We start from the raw sequence: 16824 nt of genomic DNA on the forward strand, positions 1-16824 counted from the left end.
ACTCGATCGATGCAGCGCCATAGTGAAGCACGGGGAAGCCGTGTTTACACACGGCTCTCCCCTGTTCTTCAGCTCCGGGGAGCGATCGCGACGGAGCGGCTATAAACAAATAGCCGCACTGTCGTCCCGGATCGCTCCCCGAGGGGACCCGACCGCCGCAAGTCGCGGGGGGGGGTCCCGATTGGACCCCCGACCTACGTCTAGGCAGGGACGTACAGGTACACCAATGTGCCTGTACGTGCCATTCTGCCGATGTATATGTACATGCGGCGGTCGGGGAGGGGTTAATGGGGTTCTAAAGTTCACACGAACATTTGGTGTGTTCGCAAGTTCTGATGCGAACCGAACAGGGGGGTGTTCAGCTCATCCTTACCCGCTATGCAGAGATGTGTACAGGGCTTCACAGTTGAGTGTTTCTGTCCACTCCCTTCTATGTACTTGTATAAAGATGGCAATACACTATGCAATCTGATTATATATTGTGTATTTAGTGAGAACACTGATTACTTGTATTTCATTTAAAAAAACATGCACCTGGGAATGGGAGGGTGGCTGATGCAGGGTGTGTGCTAATGAGGTCAGATGGTCAACTCCTTCCTGTGTCATAACCTAAAGTCTGATCAGGAAGAAAAACATTACTAATGGATACATCTGGAAACATTAATGAGGACAAGTACAGGAAGTGTATGTTGATTTAATGAAAAGGGTTGATATTTTTGCGAAAAGAGTACATGAATGCTATATTGGTACATAGGGGAGCAGGAATTTAAGAAAAAATAGTGAACAAAGGTAAACTTACTCTTTAACTATGGCTATTCTGATATAACGCTACACTACATTGCAACAGGTAATACTTACCTTCCTGCAAGTGGTATAATTTTATGTAGCGCCTGGTTACTTCAAAGTACCTGTGCTATCTAAATTTAGAGGGAGATCAGAGTGTTAATTGAACTCTGATCCAGTTAATGTGTTCAAATTTGGGTCTTTGTCTCAGCTTGGCTGTGCTGTGGGCTCATTATGTTGTAACTGGGGTGTTCTTCTCACCCCAGGAGAGTAGATGGCAGCAGTAGAGTCAAAGTTTGGGTGCTCATCTCCAGCAGCTGTGCATGCTGGGGGGGGGGGCGTATTTATGGGGCAGACACCATTGGTTCTGGGTCTTCTTCTTCGAGTGCGGCGCCCACCTTTGGGGGGCTGCACCACGGCCCCCTGGCCTTATGGCCTACCGGGCCGGGGCGTGCGTGCCGCGCGGTGTTCCTGGTTCCGGGACCATGTTGGCCCGGAGCATTTGAGCTGTAGTCGGGAGCCCAGTGGTCGACTGGGTTCCCGATCCTGAAGATCCCAGGTGAGGTAGCTGTTTGGTGGGGAGTCCATCTGAGGAGAGCCAATAAGAGGCTGGTTATCCAATAGGGTCTCGACAAACCACCGGGGATCGAGGTATCCGGATACTGAGAGGCTGGTCACCTGTCAGTCGGTACCTGAAAGCAACTTGAAGGAGATCCAGGCGTAATTCTATCAAGGAGGTTCATCTCCATAACCACAATCAGGAAGGCCTGTGGCAGAGGTCTCTCCCTAAGTTCATTCCAGGATGGTCTGTGGCAGAGACTTTTCCTAAAAGGTTCAAGCGATACTCTGGCTGCCAGGTCAGTGAGAGGGGCCTGTCCAGGTATGCTATTTCCACTCAAGCAGTGGCGCAAGAGGTGTTACACGTGGGAGCAGGATTGTTTTCCCTATTGTTACGCCTGAATCTGCTATTCTTTTCTCCTTTCAACTCTACCTTCTTCACCACAAGTTTTATTGTTTTTACCCGGATGGGTAATAAAGAGCACAATAAAAGACACCTGTCGCGGACATTCCATTACTTTTGCTGTATGCACCATACACCCCCCCAGGAATTCAGAGAGCCACGAGGTAAATGTGCCACCCAAAACAAACCAGCAGCTCCTCCGGGGTAGTGCTACATTTATAATGTACAGTATCTATCTACAATATATCTAATGGTATGTTTACCCATGAAGAAGAAAAATGGTCCTTGAAACATGTTGGGTATCCACCATTTTGGGACTATCTAATTGGTGACCCATAGGTGGTGGGAACACTACATATACAACTTGTTGAAAATAGAACATCTATTAGAATAGCCTGTGTATATTTGCTATAAAATGTTTTTATTCTGTTATTGTTTGTCATAAATAAAGAATATTACTTTTATACTATATGGCACTATATGAGTGATAAATTACTGCATCCAACCACGTTGCCAAGTCCCATCTATGAGGATTTTCTAGATTGGTATACATGGCTCTGTATTAAGGAGCTTACCAATAAAAATGTATTAAACAAAAGAGTCCGTTCCTAATAAACAAGCGCTCATGTGACAGTGAAATTTAAACATACACACCCTATCTGGGTGTAAAAAGAAAAAAGCCAATTAAGACTGCAGCTGCTGCCATAAAACAAGCCTAAAGTCAAGTACAACAAAGAAAACACAACAAAGTCCAGCAGACCCATGCAGCGCTATGTACACTGTGCTAATAAAAAGTACAAACATATACACCTTTATTTTTAGTCCATAGTGTGTTTTTGAGGGGTGCTTTAATAAAGTCAAATAATTTTCAGATTCAGTGAAACAAGGTTGCTGTCACCAACACCTCCACGCTTGCAGAGAGATGGAGAGTACATGCAGATACCCCCCACTTATAAAACTCATACCAAAAAATACTTGAACACTGCACATAAATCTCAGAATGTTATATGGATAATCTCTCCAAGGCTATTTCTCTCTATTACTCTCCAAGTCCCGTTGATACCAGACAGCTGAATCTCTCAATCAGGGAGTCATTCAAAGAGAAAAGGAGGAAACACCATAGTGTAATCCTGTTTTTTTATTTTTTTTAAACCTTTTATTTGCTTCCAAAAAGCTTCCCCCTTTAAAACTTGCACTTACAAAATATGCATACAAAATTGGCAAATATTCACATATAGTCAGCAAACTCGATCGGGCATCGTTACGGCGTCTCCTACCCCACTGAGCTTGTCTCTCCAGCGTTAGTCACCACTATGTCCCCGAATGACGTGCTGACATCACTACTCTTTGTCGTATGGCTCCACTCTTAAAAATGTGTGGATGTGAAAAGATGAGTCACCAGTAAGGTAGCAATGACCAGCTACCCAAATCAACCCGATTAACTTTGTAACTATTGTGGCAGAGCGAGGCTCTGTCCCTATGGAAATGTTGTTGAAATAGACACAGGGGCCCGGATTCAGAAACATCTGCCTATCTTTAGGCAGGCGTAGCGTATCTCATATACGCTACACCGCCGTAACTTTGAGAGGCAAGTCCTGTATTCAGAAAGAACTTGTTACAGCGGCGTAGCGTATATTGGCCGGGGTAAGCCCGCGTAATTAAAAATAGGCTGATAGGGGGCGCGTTGTATGCTAATTAGCCGTTAGACGTTCTTAACGAACGGCGCATGCGCCGTCCGTGAAAATATCCTAGTGCGCATGCTCCAAATTACGCCGCAAATAGTCAATGCTTTAGACGTGAACGTAACTTACGCACAGCCCTATTTGCGTACGACTTACGCAAACGGCATAAACGACGCAAAATTTAACGCTGGACAGACGTCCATACTTAACATTGGCTACGCCTCATAGAGCAGGGGTAACTTTATGCCGGAAAAAGCCTTACGTAAAAAAAAGGGGTCGGGCGGACGTACGTTTCTGAATCGGCGTATCTCGCTAATTTGCATATTCGAGGCGGAAATCAACGGAAGCGCCACCTAGTGGCCAGCGTAAAATTGCACACAATTATACACCGGCGTATGCTAGTTACGTCAGGGGAGGAAGCCTATTTTTTCAACGTATCTGCCTTTGAGAATCGGCGTAAAGATACTCCAACGCAGATTTGAAATTACGCCGGCAAATCTGGAGATACACCGCCGTAAAGTTGTATCTGAATCCGGGCCATGGTCTGCATATAGCCAGATTGCAGATCATAGATTTGAAACAGAGAAAACTGCTCTGGCAGTTTTCTCCAGATCTTATAGACAGCCTGCAGGGTGTGTGCCCAGGTGCACACAGCTCATATAATGAGGGACTGGTCAGAGCAGAAGTGAGAGGAAGGTGGAGTTGGAGCAGTAGCTGCTACTAAGTGTCTCTGTGTGCAGATAGATGCTGTGTGCATCAAGAAGTTCAAAGCTGTATGCGGACAGACGCTGTGTGCGTTGTAGGGGTTCAAAGCTGTGTGCGCCCAAGAAAACCTAAAGCTGTGTGCATTAAGGGACTTCAAGCTGTGTATGTGTTTAAGAAGCCCAAAGCTGTGTGCGTCCAAGACTGAGACTGGAAGATCTGGTGGTTTAAGATACCAGTAACTATAGCAGCAGGGCTGTTGAAGAGTAGCCAGGTGGGCTGGTATTTTCATTTATCTTTGAATTTCGTTTAAACCCCTGCGTGGGATTCCTGAGTGGACTTTTATTTTGTTTTTTCTCATTCAATAAACGTGGGCTACCAGGCCCTTAATGATATATGCCTGTTTGGACTCACTACAAGAAAATGCATCTACCACAAGAGCTAACAACCCCCAATGTCACACTATGTAACAATGAAATGCAATGAACATTTGGCACCTCCCAACAAACTGACAACTAACTTTATCCTGACCCTAACATTTAAACCTTCAAAGACCCAATATATAACCTAAACGATAAATTAACATTTAAATCCCCCGTTAAGATAAACCTTGAATGAAAAAGATTCAAGTGTTGCTGACCTATTTTAAATGGTAGTTGATTGACTGTTAGGCAGAGCTCAAGTCCTGCGGGAACGCGTGGGAACGGAGTCCCTGCACTTTTTTCACAGCAGGAACGCAGTTCCCTTTGCAGGACTAGAGCAGCCGAGAGCAGCCGAGCCGCCCGAGCCAAACCTTCACTAAGCGGCGATGCCCAGCTCGAGTCACTGTCAGGGGCAGTTCTTTCTAAATCCAGCGATAACTCACGGAAGACCTCCACAATGTCTCCTGGGAACAATGACAAAAGCTCCCAGGAGACATTGCGGCATCGAGGAAGTGACGGAATACCCGCACACTACCTGATGAAACCATATACAGGAAGCGGCCAGTAACATAAAGGATTACTAAGGTACAGTGAATCGGAAAAAAAAAAAAAAACATGCGGTTTAGTAATTATGCATATGAGCGTATAATTATTTATTTTTTTGGTGGGGGAGTGGATCTTGGGTGGGAGTTCCCACACTTTTTTCCCCAGGACTTGACCCCTGCTGTTAGGCCTCTTTTCACACAAAAATGTTCCAAATCGAGTCCACCTGTCCGTTTTTTCAGGTTGACCCAATCGGACTATCCATAGCTCTCTTTGGAGCGGTGGACGTTAGTAGACATGTATCTGCTGGCACCCACCAGTATCGGATATGGGGAACCAAAAACAGACAGGTGGGAATCCATTCCCTATCCATCGATTGAATGACAGTTGGTTTTCATCCGACCGTTTGCAAATGTGTGCTAACTAAACCCCTGTTTTTAACGCATACTATTGGACAGGTTAATTCGGTGGGTAAGCAGACTGGTTGGTGAGTTGAGCTTGGAATTTCTCAAGTTTTGTCTTTCATGCGTTTGCCCTTCCATGTGCTCCTTGCTGTGAAGGCCAGTTATAGGTGGGGGAAGGGGCCATCTCTTTGTTACTGGTGTAAATTTGGTCAGGACACGCTGAGCATCTTTGCTGCCATTGTGCTATGTGCTGGGTGTTCAATGTGCCTCTAGACCGGGTTCACACTAGTCCGACAAACGCTCCAACATTGGGAGCTCATGTCGCATGACTTTGCAAATGCTCCCTGTACTCCCTGTACTACTTTGGTCCGACTTTGATCCTACTTCACTCAACTGAATATCATTGAAGTAGGATGAAAGTCGGATTGCAGTCTTGCACGCTCCGACTTTGGCATGCGACTTGTACTCTGCTGATCTTGAGGGGGAACTCCACGACAAATTTTAACAAAAAAACAGTCATGGGTTCCCTTCCAAGAGCATACCAGGCCCATGGGTCTGGTGCGGATTTAAAGGGGAACCCCCCATTCACCTGGAGGAAAAGTGTTAAAAAAAAATAAACACTACACAGGTTTTTAAAATATTTTATTAGTCAGCTTCGGGGGTCTTCTTCCGTCTCCTCCGCTCTCTTCTTCTGCTCTCCGCTCTCCTCGGTTCTTCTCCCGCTCTCCCGTGCCTTCTGCCACAGTCCCAGAATGCTCTGGGTGGTGACGTCACCACCCAGAGCATTCTGGGACTGTGACATCATAAGAGGCCTAAATAAATCGGTGCGAGCCGCGCACCTGGCATTGCAGCGGGAGGGAGCGTCGAGTCAACACCGGAAGAAAAGAAGAGGGAAGAAGAAGGCGACGAGGAAGAAGGCGATGAGGAAGACCGGGCTGGCCGCTGCCGTTAGTAAAAGAGCTACAAAGAAGATGGCGGCAGCGCAGCCTGGCAGAAGAACCGGGGAGAGCAGAAGCAGAGAGCGGAGAAGACGGAAGAAGACCCCCGGAGCTGACTAATAAAATATTTTAAAAACCTGTGTAGTGTTTATTTTTTTTTAACACTTTTCCTCCAGGTGAATGGGTAGGGGTACGATGTGAATGGGTAGGGGCGGGAGTGACGTCACATGACTCCAGCCAGTCACAGAGCTGGAGATCACGGCCAAGGAAGGAAGAGGGGTGGAGATGGACGCCCGCTGCTAGTGTGGACAGCGGTGAAATCGCAGGCTTCAGTTTCAGGTAAGTGACACATATTGGGCTACTATGCGATGCATAATAGCCCATTATGCTTTACCTTTGCAGGGAAATAAATAGGAAGTAAAACCCATCAGGGTTTACTTTCTCTTTAAAGCTTAGGGTGTGATACATTACATACTCCTGACCAGTGGTGGCTGGTGCTCAATATTTTAGGGTGGCGGCAAACAAACCTGCTCCCTTCACTCGCACAACCGCATCCCCCCCCCCTGCAGGAGATGGACGGGAAGGCGGCAATCAGACAGCAAGGTGCCGATCAATCTGTCCTTAACCTTAGGAGGCTACTCCTCACTTTAGGCTTCCAGCTAAAGAGGAGTTGCTTCGCCTCCTGGCTGAACAGGAAGTAGGTCCTGAGATCCGATAGGCCTGAAGTTCTAAGACTCCCAGGCCAATCAAGTCTCAGGAGCCACTGTCTGATTGGCTGGGAGGAGAAGCAGGAAGACATAAGCAAATATAACTTGCTAATGTCACACAAGTGGGTGGTCTCAGGGCGCAGTGCTCTTTGACCCAAGTCCACCCTTTTTTTAAGCCAATTAGAGCCTCAAGCTCTAATCACGCGCTTATAAAAAAATCCATTGAAATCCATGAGTCTGGTGCCCTATATGTGGATTAGGGTTCAGGCGCGTGGATTAGGGTGCGGCACCCCTGTGCCCCTAATGGAGTGGCTGCCCCTGCTCCTGACCAAAGCGTTAATTGCCTCAACAGATAGTGGTTGCTTTAATGGCATTTTTCTTTAAGGTAGGCCAAAATTATAGATCTATGAATATATGTTGTGTGCAGAAAAGCATATGTAATGAAAGAGTTTTATTTCCTAAAAATTATCATGTTTGAGGTTTATGCATGTTTGGGAAACTGTGATTTATGGCATAGTAAAACACTATTTTAGTAAGTAAGTCGCTACCATTGTGCAGCATAATCTAGCCACACCCACCATATATGTATGACGGAATTCCTGTCATTTATGTGCCCATGGGTGTTCCATATATTTCACAATTTAAGGAACACCATCATTTTAGTATAGACCACTTGCCACCTATCTTAAAGGGGTAAAGCACCTGTCATGTGCTGTGACTAAAAGTAGCTAATAGACCATGTTGTGGGAAGACAATCACAATTTTGGAATGGGGCCTTATGTTTTGCAGAAATCCCCCTTCCAAACTAGTTTACTGAATCAATGTTTTAGGCTAAATCATTGCCTTTAAACCAATAGTCATGCATCCATAGTTGGCTACATGAGCATACAGGAATATTTAGTTTTCTCTCCTCCTATATTCTCCATGAACTATTACTATTATTTTTTGAAGTGATGATATATAAATTACTTCTTTTAGACTCTTATACCTTTGGACTTAATATAGTAGTACAAAAACAAGTGAGCGTGGTCAAAGTGCATTAAAGTGTATGTAAACCCAAACAATTAACTTATTTTATTTTGTCCCTTATAGTCTGTTAACTTTTCCATCAAAAGTGTTTTGTTGATCATGCCAGAAATGTTATCAGTGGATTACTTTTTGTGCACTCTGCCTGCACTGCCCTTTTTTCAGCTAGTGTTATTTTGAGTGAATGTTGTCACCCTATGGCAGGAAGTGTGTTACTGGCAGGATCACCAGGTGAAAATAAAAAACAAATGCAGCTCCCATATCTAAGGACTGGTATCCTCCAATATATTAAATGTGTTGTTCTTGGGCTTAGATACTCTTTAATGCATTGAAAACAAATTTGAGGTTATGTTTACAAAATGTTTGCTGTACACTGATCTTAGGTGTAATAAATGACAGTGAAATTCACCACTACTACTATATTAGGCTCCTAAAATAAAGTTTGGAAATCTTAAAAAAAAAAAATTGAAACACATCAGATTTGAAATTCACGTGCAGTTTATTGAAGATATAAAGAAAAGACAAGAGATACAAGCCTGGTATTGGATAATCCAGTAATGCATTATAAAGGATTTTATATACAACACCCAGAAGTGATACCATCCATTACTTCACAAAACAAAGAAAATCAGGTATGTATAGGACTGGCTACAGCCAACACCTAGTGTAGAAGTTTCACTCACTTACAGGGATACATTCAAGTACAGTTACATTCTTACATATTCTGCTTGGTGTATGTTGTAGTGCAGTTCTCCTTTCATGCTAGAAACCTGTTCTTTATTACTTTTTGTTAATTAACCAATCAATGAGAGCTATGCAACTGGAGGGCCATTCTACTAGATTTTACCAAATGGGTTGTTTAAGAATGGTCCATCTGTTAAGTTTGTTAATAACATTGGTGCAATTAGTCAATCAACATCTTATTGCATATAACCAGTTTATGGGTTGCTGTGATGAGGAAGCATAGATTGTTTAAATTACAGTTAGCCGTATCCTGAAAAACAAAAAGGACTGGACAAGGCTGATACAACTGAAGATGACTATAGAAGCTTTTCTCATTTGAGCAGACTGACAAAGGTAAAGTAAAGTTTGGCTTGGAAGGGTGGAAACTGGTGCTATAACAGAGGGGCATCTTAATGAGATTTTTTGGCTTGGCCCGATGTTGTTGACACAACCACTGTGGATCTTTGAGATGATTGGCTGTAACCACTGCTTGCTTGGCCGCCACCACTGCTGTATCCTCCTCCAGCACCATATCCACTTCCTCCTCCAACACCATATCCACTGCCTCCTCCGCCAGCACCATATCCACTGCCTCCTCCGCCAGCACCATAGCCAGCTCCTCCGCCAGAACCAAATCCACCTCCTCCGCCAGCACCATATCCAGCTCCTCCTCCAGAACCATATCCAGCTCCTCCACCAGAACCATATCCAGCTCCTCCGCCAGCACCATATCCACCTCCTCCGCCAGACATACTTGAGGAACCTCCACCAACCACAGCTGGAAAAAAATAAGAGTTTTATTTGCTCTTGCTTTGGATAACAGAGCAAGAATATCTGTAGTTAGAGAACCAATCTATACTTACAAACGCTGACATTGTTCTGTACATGTCCAGACATTCTGCAAAGGCAAATCAATGTTTTATTTCAAATTATTAGGCTGAAATGGTTATCTTATCTATTGTAATATGCATTGTCAATGTAATTCTCACTGAAGCTTGTCATAATTTGTTTTTGGTGACCTATCTTTTTTATGCATCTAATCCAATATGTCTTTGATTTCCATCTACAATTAATAACATTTTTGCAAATGTAAGACACTTCATCATTCTAGTCAATGTCTAGTCAGAATTGTTACTGCTTCTTGTTGTTATAAATGGGATACTCTCTATTCCATTACAAATTTCTGCTATATATTCTGCTAAGATTTGCTAAACCTCATAATCCAATAGCTTGGGGGCATGGACTAAATCATTATATAACATTATCAGTGGAAGGCATGGCATTAATATGACTATGATTAAAACAGTTAGTTTAAAGGAAACGGGCATAAGCTGTACATAAACCTTAGTGGACCAATATAAAAATACATTTAATGTAGAATTTCACCCACCCTAGAATCAATAAAGCAAATATATTTTTGATTTTTTTTTTTTTTTTTAATCCTTTGGCTTTTTCAGAGCAATTACTATTTCATAAAATGTCAGTTATTTTTTACTGTGAAGACATGATATACTACTTTTTAATGGCCATAACTTTTCTCATCCTGTTTGCTGTAAGGCTCAAAATAGTGGATCCAACCCTAAGAAAGTGCCTGCTTACAACACTGTGAGTCTCCTGCAAGCTGCACAAAGCACATATGAGTGAAAGACTTATTCTGCTGCTCACAGCATTTAATAGTCCTATGGGAAACCTGTACCTGCTGTTGACATTTTAGGTAGATCATTGAATTGATTGAACTCACCTGTCCTCTTCTCCTTCCAACAGGGCTCTGTATGTGCAAATTTCCACATCAAGGGAAATCTTGGTACTTAGTAGCTCTTGGTAGTCACGTACTTGACGGGCCAGGTCTTCTTTGGCTTTCTGCAAAGCTGCCTCAAGGTCAGCCAACTTCTTCTGGGCATCCTTCAATGCAAGTTCTCCACGATTTTCGGCCTCAGTAACGGAGGTCTGAAGGGCTGCAATCTGAAGAATAATGCTGTCATTTTAGTGTCTTAGTTTAGTTTAGTTTATGAATGATCTTTATTTTATTTAATTTGAATACAATTTTTGGATCTTTTTGCAACACAGTTTATAAAACATTGTTGTAAAATGAGACTTAAGCCTTTCAAAGAAAATAATACAAATCAACAAGATACCTGTTTTTTGACACTCTCAATCTCGGATTTCAGCCTCTGGATCATACGGTTAATTTCTGAAATCTCACTCTTGGTGCTCTTCAGGTTGTCTCCCTGTTTTCCAGCTGTAGCCTGTAGTTGCTGATACTAAAATGAAGAAAAGAAGCTCCAAGATTACCAGTGTTAAAAATTTAACAAATCTAATAGTAAAGTTTCAAATGAAAAGAATAATGAAGAATGAGCTAAGAGGTTGCGAGTAAAATACTACAATAAGCATTTGTGGAGCCTGTAGATACAAATTCCTTGTTCCCTACATTTGCCATCCTTTACTGAATGCATACCTACATCTACATACCTATCTGTCTACATGCTAGTCTATCATGAAGAAATTCAAATGTTATATATATATATATATATATATATATATATATATATATATATATATATATATATATATATATATATATATAGTTCCAGGCAACAGCTTCTAATAACAATATTAGTAAAGGTGTATATGATCATCAATTTACATTTTATACATAACAATCTTTCTTAATTAATATTTCATAACTGGTTTCCTAAGTCTGAACTTGCATTGGCAAGTTATCTACACAGGCTAAGGGGTGTGGTCTAAGTACTTGTTGTGAGGTTCAGCATATGTGAAAAAGTAGATAAAATGAACTTACTTTAAGGTCAAATAAGCCTTGTGTTTCAGCTTTGCTTCTTTCTGCAACAGCTTCATATTGTTTCTTTACATCTCTTAGTATTCCATCAAGAGACAGGTCCCGGTTATTGTCCATAGATAGAATGACAGAGGTGTCACCTGTTCCTCCTTGTGCACTTTGAAGCTCCTGCAAATACAAATCATGGATCAAATTAAATAAATCCAGAGATAACTCTTTATCCTCCTTACATTGGGAGATTTCGGCATTCTGTTGCATCTCTGAGACAGAAAGTGAAGTGAAATTTCCCCAATGGTACACAGATAGCAGGAATTTTCCACTCAATAGAAAGCAAACAAAAAGTATTTGGCTATACATTTGCTTTAAGCATGTTTAAATATAAAGTAAGCATTCTTACAGCATCATATAGCATCCTCAAGAAGTTCAACTCCTCATTGGACAAGTCAACTTTAATTTCCAAATCTGTTTTGATCATGAATGCACCATCCACATCCTGAAAAAGAAGAACACAAAAACATCTCACTTTGCATGGCAGATTTACACCACAAATACACTTTTTTCTTTTTTTAATCTTGGTTAACATTACTGTGTAATCAATAGGATGTTAGTTAGCAAATATGTTTTACCTTTTTAAGCACCACAAAGTCATTTTCTGCTGTTGTTCGCTTATTAATTTCATCTTCATATCTGCATAGACAAAATACGTTGACAGTCTAAAAAAATCCTCTATCTTCCTTATTATAATATACATTTTTAAACAGAAATATGGACTAACAAATGACAAGACATCATACATACTTTTTCTTGTAGTCTTCTACCATTTCTTGCATATTCTTTAGTTCGTTTTCCAGACGGCCTTTATCGCTAAGAAAACTTTCAAGCTGCCTAGTAAGAGCGCTTATGAAAGCTTCAAAAAGTGGTTCTAAGCTAGGCTTTTTTGAGCCACCTGTGTGCCCTTGCTCTTGTAAAAGTTGCCATTTTGTCTCTAGTACTTTGTTTTGCTGTTCCAGGAACCTAACCTGTAACCATAAAGGACAGTACTGTTAGCTTCCTATGCCCAAGTCCACTAGGAATTAAAAAAAAGATCAATTCAAAACAGCAAACAATAAATTAAAACAACTCTTACCTTGTCAATGAAACTTGCAAATTTGTTGTTCAAAGTTTTGATCTGTTCCCTTTCCTCAGTTTTCACTTTTTGAATGGTTGGATCTATTTCAACATTAAGTGGTTTCAAAAGGCTTTGGTTTATGCTAACTTCCTGGATGCCACCAGGAGGACACACAGGGAAGCCGGGACCTCCTCCTTGTCCTCCATGTCCTCCTGCACCCCCACCAAAGCCTCCTGCACCACCACCAAAGCCTCCTGCGCCACCACCACCAAAGCCTCCTGCTCCACCACCACCAAATCCTCCTGCACCACCCCCATATCCTCCTGCACCACCCCCATATCCTCCAGCGCCACCACCATATCCTCCTCCACCACCGCCATATCCTCCTGCACCACCGCCATATCCTCCTGCACCACCGCCATATCCTCCTGCACCACCAAATGATCCTCCACCATGGCTTGACCCAACACGAACAGATGAAGCGACTGCAGTTTTCCTTCTTCCACCAAGGTTATAGAGACTTTGTGATGATGCACCTGCAGAATAAGAGCCACCTGATCTTCCTCCACCAAGTGAACAGACACTAAAGCCCCTGCTGCCTCCACCACCACCACCACCACCACTTTGCTTTTGCCTAAAGTTGTTCATAATGGCGTTTAAAAAGATGAAGTTTGAAGGAAACAAAAGAAACAGATAAGACGAAGGAGAATGGTCCCCTGTGCACTGAGAGACTAAAGCATCCCTTTTTATCTGTTTGAAAAAGTTGGGCTTGGTTGCATAGGTGTCTGGAGGCCAGCATAATGCAAAAGTGGGTTTGGCAAAGCTGGCAGACACCCATCAATCTGCTAAACTGATCACACCTATGGGAAATATTGTTTAGCTTGCAATGCTCACTTTATTTAATCTACATCAGTGTACTTGCTTTTAGATGTTAATAGATCAAGAGTTACAGTGTATAAATTAAATTGTGTCCTTTATTTTTCCACTTTACTTTATTAAAAAGATAAACCATTGGGGATCTATTGAAATATTCTTACAAATATTATGCTGTATTCATTTAAAATACAGGAGAAATAATAGTTAATATATGTTTGCAATAAGTATACATATGGGCTTGTGATTTTTAGTTGATAAACCTGACTGTTGTAGTGTATTTATGCAATAATAGGCATACAATTATTTTGCCTTTTTAAAATGAATTTATTTTGTTTAAGAATTTAATTTAATTAGAATTTAATGATGTTATCATAGTTACATAGTAGGTGAGGTTGAAAAAAGACATCAGTCCATCAACTCCAACCATGTGTGTGATTATATGTCAGTATTACCTTGTATACCCCTGTATGTTGTGGTCGTACAGGTGCTTATCTAATAGTTTCTTGAAACCATTGATGCTCCCTGCTGAGACCACACCACCTGTGGAAGGGAATTCCACATCCGTGTCGCTCTTAATGTAAAGAACCCTCTATGTAGTTTAAGGTTAAACCTCTTTTCTTCTAATTTTAATGAGTGGCCACGTGTCTTGTTAAACTCTGTTCCGCAAAAACGTTTTTTATCCCTATTGTGGGTTCACCAGTATGATATTTGTAAATTGAAATCATATCCCCTCTCAAGCGTCTCTTCTCCAGAAAGAATAAGTTCAGTATTTGCAACCTTTCCTCATAACTAATATCCTCCAGACCCTTTATTAGCTTTGTTACCCTTCTTTATACTCTCTCCATTTCCAGTACATCCTTCCTGAGGACTGGTGCCCAGAACTGGACAGCATACTCCAGGTGCACAATACTTGACAAAATGAGTTCTATTAGTTTTAGATACTTTACAAATACCGGCGATGTAAATGAATATTTTGCCTTTGAAAATACATTTAATAACATGGATAGAAAGAAAAACAACTGCGCTATACAAAAAATAAATAAATAAATGAGTGAACAGTGAGCGGCTGGCACACAAACAAACAAAGTATATGGCAAAATAGATAATAAAGTGCAGCGCTAAAATGTAAAGGTCAGAAACATGGATCTTGACCAGTGATGTGTAGTAAAAACACAATGAAGTCCTTATGGTGAGAACTCCAAGCAACTTGATGGATTGCTCCAAATGGTGAATAGTACACAGTTCAAATCAGTAGATAATAATCTCATGTATTTGTCTGCAGTTATCATCCAAATCATCAAAAATTAGAGTAAATAGGTACTCTTACCGGCTGGTGTGGACTTACGTGTTTATACAAACAGCAAGTCTGAAAGGCATATTGGTCTCAACAGACCCAGGGACTCTGCACAGATGGTCAATCCAGGTGATGATGGCTGTATCAATCCTGTTCGGACGAACACCTCCAATCGAGGAACCAGGTGGATGTAATTCAATAATGCAGGTCAGATGGCCACCCTCAATCCTGTTTGGACGAACACCTCCAATCGAGGAACCAGGTGGATGTAATTCAATAATGCAGGTCAGATGGCCACCCTCAATAAACAGGTGGGGCAAATGTGGTCATGGAAATAAAAAGAAAATGCTCCAAATGGTGCAAATCAAACTAAACCAATGAAGGTTTTATTTGAAAGATATATAAAAAAACATAAAATCACGTGAAAATAAAAAGCAGTATAGGGTGCTAATATAGCGGTAAAAAAGCCATCAACAGGGTTTTTAGCCGAAAAGCGTCGGGTACCGCTATACTAGCACCCTATACTGCTTTTTATTTTCACGTGATTTTATGTATTTTTTATATATCTTTCAAATAAAACCTTCATTGGTTTAGTTTGATTTGCACCATTTGGAGCATTTTCTTTTTATTTCCATGACCACATTTGCCCCACCTGTTCATTGAGGGTGGCCATCTGACCTGCATTATTGAATTACATCCACCTGGTTCCTCGATTGGAGGTGTTCGTCCAAACAGGATTGATACAGCCATCATTACCTGGATTGACCATCTGTCCAGAGTCCCTGGGTCTGTTGAGACCAATATGCCTTTCAGACCACACCAGCCGGTAAGAGTACCCATTTACTCTAATTCTTGATGATTTGGATGATAACTGCAGACAAATACATGAGATTATTATCTACTGATTTGAACTGTGTACTATTCACCATTTGGAGCAATCCATCAAGTTGCTTGGAGTTCTCACCATAAGGACTTTATTGTGTTTTTACTACACATCACTGGTCAAGATCCATGTTTCTGACCTTTACATTTTAGCGCTGCACTTTATTATCTACATTTAATAACATGCCCATGCAGTGTATCTTAAAAGCACACATCCTCCCACTCATTTATGATAACCTTCCCTGCACTCCCCTGCTATTCCATTCCTTAGTTGGACCCGGGAGTCAAATCCTGTAAACAATACTGTTGGGTGACATCAATCCCATCACAGGGTTGATTTCATCACTATCCCTGTAAGGATAATTGGGCCGGGCAAATGGCTGCTTAGACCTGAGCACTACATAGCTTTCCTCCCCCTGCCCCCCTCCCCCTCCCATTCCTGGAGGCACTGGTTATTTGCAGAGTCAACAATAGCGCCAAAGAGTGGCGGGGGATCACTGGAAATGGGAGTATAAGTAAATTGGTAGGATGGGCTGACAAGAGACTTTACCACTTTTTCCTTAGTTGTCAAGGTGAAAAAGTCTCTTCATTTGTAGTGATTTTTGGTCTCTTGATTTGTGGTGTCATTGCAACTAATAATATCAAAGAGAAAATATTCCCTTTTTGACAACTTGAGGACCAAAACATTGTTTAAATGGGTTAACACCACTATGACAATAAAATTAACAAAATAACATTTAAAGAGGAAGTAAACCCTAACAGGTTTTACTTCCTCTATCTTTCCCTGCAAAGGTAAAGCATAATGGGCTACTAAGCATCGCATAGTAGCCCATTTTTGACACTTACCTGCAGTAGAATCCCGCAATGTCACCGTCTTCCACGCTGGCAGCAAGCATCAATTCTTCACCCCTCTTCTTCCGGGGCCGCGAACTCCGTCCCTCCCACAAATGCGTGCAGGAGCCGCCTTTTACAGCAT

The 16824-nt window shown here is 41.8% G+C and overlaps 1 protein-coding gene across 1 annotated transcript; it reads right to left on the bottom strand.

Moving 5' to 3' along the window:
- Positions 1 to 8648: 8648 nt before the first annotated feature.
- LOC120929296 (keratin, type II cytoskeletal 4-like) lies at positions 8649 to 13520 on the bottom strand. Its single transcript, XM_040340623.1, has 9 exons — positions 12815 to 13520; positions 12487 to 12707; positions 12315 to 12375; positions 12086 to 12181; positions 11692 to 11856; positions 11027 to 11152; positions 10633 to 10853; positions 9755 to 9789; positions 8649 to 9669 (listed from the first exon to the last, which is right to left on the bottom strand). Exons 1-9 carry the CDS (start codon positions 13442 to 13444, stop codon positions 9302 to 9304), a joined length of 1923 nt encoding a protein of 640 aa, XP_040196557.1. The 5' UTR covers positions 13445 to 13520; the 3' UTR covers positions 8649 to 9301.
- Positions 13521 to 16824: the final 3304 nt, after the last annotated feature.

Source organism: Rana temporaria, chromosome 2 (genome assembly GCF_905171775.1).
Source record: "Rana temporaria chromosome 2, aRanTem1.1, whole genome shotgun sequence".
NCBI classification, from domain to species: Eukaryota; Metazoa; Chordata; class Amphibia; order Anura; family Ranidae; genus Rana; species Rana temporaria.

Excerpts from the sequence above, each read along its gene's own strand:
- LOC120929296 (XM_040340623.1), bottom strand. The coding sequence starts at position 13,444 with ATGAACAACTTTAGGCAAAAGCAAAGTGGTGGTGGTGGTGGTGGTGGA. Across the intron at positions 12,708-12,814 it reads TTGCAAGTTTCATTGACAAG|GTTAGGTTCCTGGAACAGCA; the intron begins GTAAGAGTTGTT and ends TTATGGTTACAG. Across the intron at positions 11,153-11,691 it reads AAGGCTTATTTGACCTTAAA|TATCAGCAACTACAGGCTAC; the intron begins GTAAGTTCATTT and ends TCTTCATTTTAG.